The following is a 13,011-nucleotide window of genomic DNA, read 5'->3' as shown; positions in this document are numbered from 1 at the left end:
GGGATAATTTTGCAGGTGTAGAACATGAAATCAAACCTTTTAAATAAACAAGACTGCAGAGGTGTGATTACTGCGCAATTGATCCGTGGGTGATGAATGGTGGCACAATCATGCGCTAATGTGCTACAAACACTTAACAGCTGTTCACAAGAAAAGGATCAAATCCCCTGTTTACTAAAATGACTACTATTTGGCCCTTTCTGACATGTGTAGAATATTGCACAGGAACATGGACACAATTTAACTGGTTGGTTTATTAAAGGTTAATCATTTATTGATAAGAGGGATATCAAGATTATGTATGCGTTTGTAAAACGTTGTCCCTGGTTTGCACACGTCAGACCTTGCACCATTTTGTATCTTTTGTTTAGGAGTAAATGCTCTCTATATATTTAAAAATATATAAGATAAACCAATATTGTGAAATCATATCCGCTGGTCTCATTATATATTTCTGAACAAACCACTAAATCCTATAATCAGACACTAACAATTGAAATAATTTTGCTTATAAAAGTAAGAACCATGGACAGTTACTTCACAAAAGAACCATGGACAGTTACTTCAAAAAAGAACCATGGACAGTTACTTAACAAAAGAACCATGGACAGTTACTTCACAAAAGAACCATGGACAGTTACTTCACAGCTTCTTGTAGACTTTTCTTTTCAACCAATAGCTCTGCGGCTGCATGTGATAAATACACAACAATGATACAATAAAATCTGCCAAACTTTGAATTCACAGATGCCTTAAATTAAATGTATAGAGATAATATATGAATGTCGTCGGTAACCAAAAGACACTTTACAATGACAGATCTAAAAATATTTACAGTGAAGTTTAAATCTAAACAATCCACTCAAAATCACAGACAATTAGAAGATAAAAATGTCCTGACACCTACAGCCTTTATCAAAGACAAAGACATGATCATATTCTACACAACGATGCAGGGTGCAAAAAAACCTTCACAGCCCTTTCCCCAAAGACCAAAACAATGCTATATGACCGTCACAGACTGTATACACATTAGAAGCACATGACATGCACACTAACATTCCCTGAACACCTACTTATGGGTTTAAAATGTTAAAATATGTGTACTATGTCAATATAAACCAAAAGGAAGTTACTATGCAAGAATCTATATAATTTCAAAATTGAAAGAAGGATTCTAGAACTGTACAATATTGCCTCAAGTCACCAATGCACAATGAGTGACCACACGGGCAGAGAAGTAAGCAGGTCTCTGCGGCATTACAATTATGTTTGAATGCCACCTCCTAACCCTAAATCCTAACACCTAACCCATAAAAACATTTATAGATAAGCAAATCTCTATATCTAATACATATCTATAAATACTCTAAGCAAGACTGACCTGGTTAAAGAATGCCCTTAGGAGCGCAAATTAGCATCTGAATACAGACACGTTTGTAGCCACTTATAGACAAGGCCTGAATGTAGTGGGGCATTTTCAAGATGTATGAAACAACCTTCTTACGTTCAGGGATGTTAATTAACAAACACACATTGCAATGCATCCAGTATATTGGGAAACAATGTAAGATATTTTAAAATGTATTCTATTTGAGACAAACCACGCTCTAAGATTAAAAAAAAAGTTTCAACATGGAGCCTTTCTAAAAAAAAAAAATAGGAACAATTTTTATGCAACTAAATAGAGAATATTGTGTCCATTAGGTAGGACAGGTCATTTTAAGTAGAAGTGGAAATTATTATTAAATCATGTCCGAATGAGAATAAATTTGACCAGCAACATATAACATTAAAAAAGTGCTTTGATAAAAAAAAAAAAAAATAGCTAGTAAAAAAGACACAATTAAATAAATGAAGTAAAGCACATAGAGACAAACAACAATACCTAAAGTTTCATACCTCCTGCCAGGATCTGTTGCTCCAGCTCAGCCATCTGTTTTCTGTAGGCTCTCAGTGCTGCTTCCTTGAATGTGGGTCGCACACGTTTTTTAGGAGGGGCTTCTGAATGTTTCTCCTCTGGCATTTTGTTTTCTTTCTCCTGCTGTAGCTCTATATTAGTCGACACCTCTGTGGCTTCATCCTCTATCTCTGGCACCTCATCTAGGTCCTCACCCTCTTCCATCTCCTCAGTCACATCATTGTCCTCTGTTTCATCTGGTTCTTCTACATCTACATATTCAACCATAGCATCATACTCTGCTGTTGCTGGAGTTAGATGGGCATCAAATTCCTCATCATACTCATCATATTGATCATCTAAACTGTAGTCATATTCCAGAACACATGCCTCTTTGGGTGCCTCTGAGGCTTCTGATGCTTCTAGGTCTTGATTATTATCAGTGTCCTGAGTGGCTTCATTGTCTTGTGAGGCATCAATATCATCAGACGCATCATAGTCCTGAGAAGTCTCACACTCTTGTGTAGGCTCTGTCACATCCTCAGTTTCCACAATGCTTGTTCTGTTCTCCAAGTTAGCCAACACTTGTTCCATCACCTCCACATAGTGAGTCTCACTGTCAGGCTGTTCCTCAGACTCCACAGGTGGATCTTGCTTCTTCTCCTCCTCAGCTTTGTGCTGAGTTGGCTCTTTGTGGACCTCAGGCATTGCACTAGGTGCAGAGCTTGAACTGTTTGCAGTTGAGCCCGATAGTGTGCGGAAACGGCCCATAAAAGAGGAGCTGGGGGGGTCCTCAGGTGGAGGTGGTTGAGGAGGCCGATTAGGTTGATTAGGTTGATTAGGTTGAGAGCCAGTTTTCCATACAACCTCTAAAGCTGATTTAGCTCTTTGCAGAGAGGAACCAAAACCAAACCCAAAGGATTTCTCACTCATGTCAATACTTAGTCTACTGCTCCAAGATTTGGGAACTTCCTCAACTTTTTCGGTTCGAATTTCACTTTGACTACGGTACATACTGGAAGATTTATTTGGTGCTTGGTGAAAACTGTGGTTGACATCCAATTCAGGAAACTTCTCTTGTTTTGGAAGTGTTTTTGATCCTTCTTTAGGTACAGTTCTTTGAGATACTTTAGGGGTTGCTTTAGGTTCGATTTTAGCAGGTTCAGCAGGGGTGGTTAGGGTTTGGGGCACCTTTTCACTTTCTGGAGAAACTATGTTAGCAGCTTCTTTATGTGGAATCTTATTATTATTACTTTCTTTATTCTGCACTTTTCCTGCCACCCGAGTTGCTGGTTTAGGTGTCTCATTTGGAATCTCTTCTTGGGTTGTCTTTGCGGTTTCTTTGGCAAGTTCCTTAGCAGGCTTAATGACTTCTTTAGATGCAAATTGTGGGCACTCCTTGAGAACAGCCTTGTGGGATTCTTTAGGGAACTCTTTAGGGGACTCTTTAGGAGATTCTTTAGGAGATTCTTTAGGAGACTCTTTAGGAGTTTCTTTAGGAGACTCTTTTGGAGAGTCTTTTGGAGACACTTTTGGAGACTCTTTTGGAGACTCTTTTGGAGTTGAAGCAGGACTCAGAACTGGCGTAACTTTAGGACTCTCTCTAGGAGGCGGTTTAGAATTTTCTTTAGACATCACTGTGGGACTCTCTTTTGTGGAGATTTTGTTTGTAACTTTAGTCTCACCAGAAGGTACCTTAGGTGGTATTTTAGCCACTTCTCTGACAGCTGCTTTTGAAACATCTTTAGTGGTTGGCTTTGAACTATGGATGTCTTTAGAAACAACATGAGGGGCATCTTTAGCTGACACAGTGTCTTTAGCAGTTGTTCTTTGAGTGTCTTTAGCAGATGCTCTTTGAGTGTCTTTAGCAGATGCTTTATGAACTTTTTGGGAGTCTTTAGGTAAGTCCTTAGTGGTCACTTTGGATGTTACCTTAGCTGCAACCTTTTGTGTTTCGTTTGAGGATATTCTTGGAGTTTCTTCTTTTGGTGCAACTTTAGCCTGTTTTTGCGCTACCTTCGTATTATGTTTGGAGGTGTCTTTTGACTGTGTTTTTGTGCTTTCTTTCTGAACAGCCTTAGGTCCTTCTTTTAATGTTCGAAGAGTCTTGACTAATTCACGCTCTCCAACTGGGGTTATGATATGAGTAGTAACTGGTAAGGGAGCATCCCTATCACGCATGAATTCTTCATCACCCTCAAACTGTAAGTCTACTTCCTGGCATTTAGTGATATTTTCTGGAAATCCAGGAATAGTGGATGGGTCAAATGGACTGCTGATTTCGACTGAGGCTTCTAGACCAGAATCAGCTCCTTGTTCTAAATTATGCCAATCTTTCCACGGAGAAATGTCACCCTGCAATGACAGTTGGGAGCCACTATAATGGCTTCTGTCACCAGACATACAGATAAGTCCATTGCTGACACCACTATCAATTGTTTCTGTAGTTTCCATTTCATTGTGTTCATAGGGCTGACTAGAACCTGCATACCAAGAAGAGGCCATATCTTCTTGTTTTCTTTGCCATAGTTCTTGGTCTGATGAAGAAAGAAGAGAGCCACCATTGACCCGAGTAAAGTATGCACTCTCAGAGAAGTCCTCTGAGTAAGATTGACAAAGTTTGGAACAGTCTGACTCAGAACGACTTAGTTTGGGCGTGGAATATTCACTTTGAGACAGCCAGCCAGGAGTTGAATCAGAGTAGTAGGACTTCCCATGTTTTTCTGAGTCATAATAGGTATCATCAGCATAATGACTTGACCCTGAGTAGCTAGCCTCCTCTCCTGACCGACGATGGTCGTGGGAACGTCTTTTTTCTGACTTACTTTTATGAGCTGGTTTTGAAAGAACCATTGCATATTTGTTTCTACTTAATTCCTCTAATTCTTTGTCACTGTCCATAGAATCCCAATCATCACTCTCCACCACTTTGTCCTTTGTTGAGACTTTTATGTCCATGCTTTCATATGTCTGTGAGGAGGACATCGCCTTGTCTTTTCTTTCTTTTCCATCATGATTTAAGCTGTCAGTAGATACCGTTATTCCAGTTCCTTTAAGCTTATAGCATTTTTTCAATACGACATCCCTATCTTGAGGTGATGCAAAAATAACTATAATAGGGCGAGGTTTTGCATTTAAACATTCTCTTTGTTGACCTAATCTATGTGCAAGTTCAATTTTAATTGTTTTATGAGCTTCTACGAAGCCCATTTTCTCTTTTAATAATTTATATATCAAACTCTCAGTTTTTTCAGACCTTTCTTCTGGGACATTGAGAAATCGTAAGGTAGAATTATTAGCTTGAGTACTAATTTGTTTTATGTAATCATGTATATCACGTGTCTCCCTTCTTGATTGAACAAATCCTGAACGAAGCTGCTCAATTTCACTCTGAACAACTTCAACACTGCTAGAGATTTCATCAATAGAGCTTTTCAAGGCATTTACATGACCTCGCAGTTCTGTCAGTTCTGTTTCTATCTGGCTGATCCCTTGAAGCTCTTTGAAAATCATCTCCATAACATCCTGGGTTTGACTTATGCATCCTGTAGAGGAGGAACCTGGTTCCAAGGTCGAGGTCTTATGTTGTCGGCCAGCACGATCTAAGGACTTGCTACGTATGCCCAAGGTTTTTCTCCAGTTGCTAACCTCAGAGTCAGAAGAAACACATTCCTGGCTCTTCTTCCATTTTCTAAGTTTGCGTAGAGCCCCTAGTCGTAGTGTATGTAAACTGGAACGCTCCACACGCTCCCCCTCTGAGCTTCCATCAGAGGGAGCCAAACTAATAAGGCTCTTTCTATTTCGTCTGACCGGCATAGTGTGTGATTTATGTTCATCCAGTCTACGGACTGGTTTTGAGTCACTTAGGGAATCGGAGTAGCTACTGTCAATTGAAGGAACCTCAGGAAAAAAACTATCATTATTGTTTAAATGAAGTGAGTTTTTTGGAAGTCCATTGGCTATAGCAACACGATAACTGAAGGTGGGAGAAAGCGACGAACAGTCGTTCTTTCCGTCGTCGTCTTCAAGCGATATGTTACGTGCCGAAGAGCATTTGGAAATCTTTTTTACAGTTGTCTTCAGTGTCGTAGAGAGAGTTAAATTGTGTGCGTGCAAATCAGTGGTCAATCTGGACTCATTATTTTCACTTCTCTCTTTCTTTTTATTTGGGTTGGCCAATTTATTTGTAAACATTCCTTTGAAAATCTTCTCAGTGTAGGATGATATAGTCTTGAGTAGAGCAGAAACCATGGATGGCAATCCTGAAGACCGATTTATTCATCTAGAAAGGAATATCTTGGCAGAGAAACACCAATGACAGGCCAAGCACAATCAACCTGTGCTTGACAATATGGACTTGGCTCGGAGATTCTCAAAGATCCACTAATACGTATAAATCCAAGGGCCTTCTTCCAGGAATAGAACATCCGTCTGCAAGACAACACAAAACTATAATTTAATATTTGGGTATTAGAAGGATCTACAAAAAATGTATACAATTAAGGTTTTACAAAATGTGCGCCTCCCAAAGAGGTTATATTCACTTAAATTCAATATATGAACCAAAGGTTTCAAATTTTTTTTTAAGAACTAGAGAGGATCTGACAGCTGCTCCACATTAATTTTGGACTTCGGATCTGTATGTTACAGAAGGGTCCTGGCTAAATTCAAGTGTATGCTGGATCATGAATGTCGCCCCCTGCAGGACACTCTGTCCGCTCTGGAGAGCAGCTTCAGTGAGAGACTGATCCACCCTCGCTGTGTGAAGGAAAGGTTTTGCAGGTCTGTCCCTCCTGCTGCTGTCAGACTGTATAACAAACACTGTTAGCCCTGAACACGTGCAATACTGAATTAACCATGTGCAATACCGTCATATTCATGTGCAATACTGAATTAACCATGTGCAATACTGTCATATTCATGCGCAATTACTGTCGTACTCACATGCAATTAATGTCATATTCATGTGCATATAACTGATGTAAATAAGAGTGTTTACTAGTAGTATTATTCGTCTTATGCCAGCTATTTTTATTATTATTACTATTATTTTATTTTATCTTTATTTTTATTTTCTTCCCTCTATTCCCTATTAAGATATGAGTGGACCTGTTTACAGGAGTTTTGTTAATAAGAGTTTTTGTTTATAAGAGTTCTTCTATTAAGAGTTTTTTCAAAACTTCCTATAAATTATCTTTCCTTTCCCCCTTTATCTACTGCGTTGTAACACCAACATTTCCCCATGTGTGGACAATAAAGGCATATCTCATCTTATCTTATGTGTGTATATAGTCTTATGACTCCAGAGATCTACTCACTTCGAGTGGTTAAAGACCAAACTGATGGTTGATTTTGAATGTATGGATCCAAACAAGGACCAAGTAACTCAATTATAATTTATAAGGATCAATAATACTCATTACATTGTAAAGATATCACTTCTACTACACAACAAAAAACTAAATGGTTGATAAAAGAACCTCATGACTCAGCTTTCCTTTTGACTGGCACTAGGCCAAGAACAGCCTTTTGCAAGTGATGGGTCATGACCCCAAACTGTCCCTCCATGAATAAATTGCATCAGATATTGTTTATATGCGTCCTGGCATTGCCTTAGCTACGCTCAATGACATTTCTAGTTCTCATACAAATTGATAACGTATCTGTATAACCACTGTCAACTGGTGTTAATCAGTTAACAGCATGGGGTAAAGTGCTTGAACCATGGGCACAGACTGAATGAGCTAAACATATGGTGTTTATGGATTATGTTTATGATCCAAACATATATAACTACATAATGAGAAAAGCAAAAACATTGTTTATGATTTATGAAATAGCTAGATTTAGCTCAAAATGGTTCAAAAATAATGTATGTGGCTGTTGTTAAAAGTTTTATTTCTCAAACTCTTAAATATGAATGATTATATTTTAAATCAACTAGTAGCCAGTTTCATATCTTATTGATTCATTTACTTAAAGTCACACCTAGAGTCCACAAGTTTGATTTCTGGGTATATGATATCAGACAATTTTCAAGTCATATGGGAATTTATAACATGCATAAAGGAGTCTGCCTCAAGAGGAAAGGGGAGCACCTCAGCCGCACCCACTCCCTGCAAAGCATTGCCATTAAAACACCACATGAGTGCCCATGACCCAATCATTCTATTTCATAATGCACTACTTGGAGTGCTATCAAACTACCCATCTGTCACAATGGCTACAATGCTGCTGTTCTACTTTGAAATGTAGTGTCAGTGTGAGGAATGCTGCTAACCCACTTCTCTCATAGTATCCTAAAATCTGGTCTCCCTCATCATCACACCCAACACTCAATTCTGTCAGTTATGCCACACGCTGCGATGGCATTGGTTAATTTAGTATCAACAATACAGCAGGTTTTGTGAGAGGCTTTGAAACTGGGTGCATAAGGACAGAAGATGGTCGTGTGTTACGTCATGTCTCCAGCACACATGATTGTGGATTACGGTTGACAGTGTGGATTAGCGAGTTTGTGCATGGCGGAGTGTCCGTGTAGCTCTGCATTGAGACACGCGTACGGTGCGACGTGTCAATGCATGTGTATGTGTGATCGCTTAATAGCAGCATGCAGCTGTGCAGCTCTACAAGGGAACCAGAGTGAAGTGTAGCAGCGGGGCGGGGGGGCTCTGAGCTGTGGGTGTAGGCATCCTCAGATCATATTGCCCTCACGCCCATCTTCCCAGCTTCCTATGCCTGCTTCTCATATATTGTATATGTCTCCACTGAGAAATTGGTACCTATAGCCCTAAAGAAACCAGCCAACAGCAGCACAGTTTGCCTCCTCATATTAACCAGAATACGATCATTTCTTTAGCCGGGATGACAAGGTTCTGTCGTGTTTGCTCAGTGTGAAACAACAGCATTGCTCACATGCGTTCATGTTGTGCGTAATGCCTTAACAGCTTATGGAAATGTGGGACCATCGGGATGTGTAGACATTTGGATGAATTTGGATACTATCTGAATTGCAATACAAGTAATGGTACAAAATAACCTTTGCAAACATTGATATCGAACTGATCATCCTGTTCTACTCGTCACATGATGTCATCTCACCGCATCTTTCTGAAATACTGGTTTATTAATCCGCTGACAAGGCCACAGAGGGAAAGCAGGGAAGCAACAAGAAGGACCAGAATGAAGTCAAACAGTCATGATTTCCACGCCAAGAAAACAGTAGCATCAACATGCACTGCGCTGTGCACGTACCTGCTCCGGTCAATTGTGTCTTGCGAGAAGCCAGCGAAGTGAGCCGAATCCCCGGTTGAAGCGAATGGACGGTGCGATCCGAGCAGCGGTTCTGGAGATGCGCGGGGAGGGAGGGGAGAGAAATGCCTGCTAATACCAGAGCTTACAGCATCGCTCCGTGTAAATGAGACACCACATCCCCGTGTGTGCGCGTCTGCACACGCGCGAGCGTCTCTCCCATGGCACCGTCCGGACGTCTTTGCCCTTTAATCGCGTGTCTGTGTGTTCCACGCTACGAGGAGCCGCTCTCTTAATTCTAACGCACCTCTTTGGGTCGAAGGATGGATGATAGCGGGATACAGACAGCAGTGCCGCTGCTCCTGACTGCCCAGACTGAGGCTCCGCTGCTCGGCTCGAGATGTACGTCCTTCCCTTGGACTAAATTAACTCTCTTCTTTCCTCTCTCTCTTCTTATTGAGCAAGGCAGGCGAGGACTGTACTGTATATCCCCTCCCCCACGGACTCACAGCCTCACTCCACAGTTACAATTCATATTAAATATGAAAGCTTTTGGGGACCAGATATAAATTACAAGATAGAACGAATTACCGAATTAGATTTGGGAACTTTTATGACATTTCACATGCAGAGCATAACACATGACAGACTTTTCAAGATTGGTCCAGTAAATTAATATTTGAGGCGGCTATTAAGTGCTTCTATTATTTATTATTTATTATTTGCACACTTGGTAAATATATGGTGCTAGTCCAAAAGGTCCATGCAAAGTGAAACTGTCTCACACATTACACAATGACGTGCCTCACAGGATTTTCTTCTGTCATACATGTTTTTCCATTGGCGTTGCTCACTGGTGAGTTAAAGCGCCTCCAGCTTCGTGCAGTAGTCCTGATAAAAAGTAGGTTACCCCCAAAATGATAATGTAGCCTCATGTCTGATAATGGACTTTATTTCGAAGATTCAAGACCTAGATAAATTATTTTCGTCAGCCAACAAATGATAAACGTATTATTATTTTTCTATTATTATTATCATCATCATTATTGCTACTATTATTTAAAAAAAAGCCTTTTTATTAAAAAAAAAAGCCTTTTAAAATTCTCATGTTTTATCTGTGTGTGTATGCTTTATTGTTTTAGCACTTTGAGATTCCATTGGAATGTAAAGTGCATTATAAATAAAATGTATTATTATTATTATTATTATTATAAATGCATTATTACTACTACTACTACTATCACTAGTACTACTACTACTGCATTTGATAGTGTCAAGCCATGTTTAAGACTATTATATCAATTTAAAATCTTTCCCTCATATCATCTGGGGGCTCCCTGAAATCATTACGCGACCCCCAGGTTGAGAAGCACACCCTTGTTAGCCGATTACCATGGAAATCCGTGGGACTCCATGTTTGAGACCTGCTTTAATACGCCCTTGACTGACATCGTGCTAATTGAGGCGTTAATTTCAAGTTGACAAAGACAAATGAAGACTGACACGGCAAAGTAGAAACAATTCAGGAGATTGTCATAATAATCTTCAACATTTCAACAGGGTAAATTGAGCGGAGATTAGATATTTAAATATGGCCATTTGCACTATATCTCCCCCTTGGCTTCTCATGCCAGAGCGCCCATCTCAGTTTAGATGTGTGTCATGCATTCCCCCAAAGGCCACTAATTGTCTCTCTCCTCTCACACCAGAGGCTTCATGAATGTGGGTGGGGATTGAAAGAACCATGTTAAACGCTGTGGCAGATGTTCGCCCCCTGCTGATGATATTAGCTACTGCACGTGGAGCCTCAGCTGTTTGAGCCAGTCTGACCCACTTGATCTCTCATAATGGCTGCCCCACACATGTGTTCTGAAAAGCAAAGTAGAGCAATGGCTCCAGCAATTTGTATGGTTCAGTTGAAGTTCGTTGTGTTCCAAGAAATAATGCAATGTAGTAATGTATGACATTGTTGTCTACACACAAGCAAAGCAACTTAAAATCATAGTGCAAGGTTGCATAGTTGTATACTTTTGTGTCATGTGTTAGAAAATATCCATCTTTAGGAAATCCAAAATAAATCTTGATGTTCTTTTACATTTGAACTAAACACTATTGCAGAGGCTCAGTTGTGATGACCCCGTAACTGTGTGTTTTTCTGTCTTATTTTCTAAACATGATTGATATACTCATGCATTGTTTATATCGTGGCTTGCAAAATGTTAATAGCCAACTCACAGACTCTGGTATGATTCAACTCTGCTCTTTCCTTTGACATAATGTCTTGTTCCACACATCCATGCCATCTTCAGCTCTTGACAGATGGACTCGAAAGACAAGCAAAAGTCACTCTCTAAACAAGTTTATTTTGCAGAGCTCTATTTTAAAACATGGCCATCTGAAAGCTTAGTGAAACATCACAAAATAGAAAAAGAGATACGACATATAGCATATATTTATATTGTATTACAACAATGTTTTGTACGGTATATTTCCACAAACATGTCATTATAATTCAGAAAGGAGCCTGCAGCATTTGGTGGGTCTCAATAGTCCATCCTGGGCTTTTGAGTGGTTTAATAAGCTCTCATGTGATTTACTAGTCTACCCCTTTCTCCACATTTTAAAACTGTCTAATACAATGTTTTTTATGTGGTATTTAAACATGTACCAATTTAGTAGCACTAAGCCAGATTGTCCCTATTCTATACTATAGTATTGGTGACAGAACAATATGATGAAGACCAAGAACTTTGCAACTAGAAACCTTCCACTAGCAGGAAAAGCAGATGGCATTTTATAGCCTTCTTAATTGTAAAACCCTATAGGGAAAATTATTATGATCTCGCACACAATAACATCACATGTGGCTTTGGAAAACTTAGATAGCAGAAAATCAAGACAATATTAAAGAGCGTTAAGCAGATCACACAGCTGTGGATTCACAGCTGGCACCAATTCCTGTTGCCTTTAGCTCGATAAAACAGGATTAGCATTATCAACGTAGTAACACCTGAAACAAAGATTAGAGATGCTGAGGGAATAGAAAATCTATTATGGTGAAAATGACAAAAGGAAAATACTTTGTATTATTTTTTGGGTTTCTGTACCAGTTGTGGTAAATGTGCTCCTAGAAAACATGGACAGGCATGTGCAAGGATCAAGCATTTCCCTGATTGTCATATTGTATTTTGTTTTTGTCATCTCAGAACAGAGGGCTTTCATAACAGTTTCCTGTTATAAAAGCAATAGTGACATTTACAAGCCTTAGAAGTGTCATTCGGTTCACAAGATGTTAAAGAGAAATGCCACAGATCAATCAGGGGATGATTTAGATCCTGGCAGTGTTGGAAGTCCTCCACAAAGCGCTCAGCTGCTGCATTGCAGCTAAAACACCCCTCGCTCAGGTAGTTTTCACACACAACAGACATCAGCCAACCACACATTAGACACAAAACTAAACATGCGCTATTATAAGAGGCAACAATATATCAGCATTGCTATTATATAAGTTAAATTAAATTATAATAATCAATTGTCTAGAGGTGCTTATATTTTGAAACAAGCCACTGAATCCTAAAGGAATTGCATAAATTGCATGGTTTAAAGGGGCTGGTAAAACACAAACTTACTACTTCTACCTCTAGGTTAGTCATCATCATGACTTTCTGCCTTCTACTGACAGATGATGCAACCCAATGTAATCCTTTGTTTTTTTATGTGTGTTTTTTTTAACCCTGCGGCTACAATTAGAAAAAAAATATTTCACATTAACTCCTACATAATTATATCATGCACCCTTAATGTGGATTCTAGGCTGTATGTATTTGGGATGGTGACCATGTCTTAGCTTTTGGAAAGAT

The 13,011-nt window shown here is 39.4% G+C and overlaps 1 protein-coding gene across 3 annotated transcripts in view; it reads right to left on the bottom strand.

Moving 5' to 3' along the window:
* The window catches only part of LOC140381675 (protein unc-13 homolog C), an 80,908-nt gene extending 74,577 nt beyond the window's left edge, over positions 1-6,331 (bottom strand). For all 3 annotated transcript variants that reach the window (XM_072465755.1, XM_072465757.1, XM_072465756.1), the window contains exon 1: positions 1,903-6,331. In XM_072465755.1, coding sequence (XP_072321856.1) covers positions 1,903-6,151 — 4,249 coding nt within the window. In that variant the 5' untranslated portion in view covers positions 6,152-6,331. The remainder of the gene's footprint in view (positions 1-1,902) is intronic.
* Between the last annotated feature and the right edge of the window lie 6,680 nt (positions 6,332-13,011).

Source organism: Eucyclogobius newberryi, unplaced genomic scaffold, assembly GCF_026437365.1.
Source record: "Eucyclogobius newberryi isolate DKJ021-1_F unplaced genomic scaffold, fEucNew1.0.hap1 SCAF_5, whole genome shotgun sequence".
In the NCBI taxonomy this organism is placed as follows: domain Eukaryota; kingdom Metazoa; phylum Chordata; class Actinopteri; order Gobiiformes; family Gobiidae; genus Eucyclogobius; species Eucyclogobius newberryi.
This window is presented reverse-complemented; position numbering and strand designations above follow the sequence as displayed.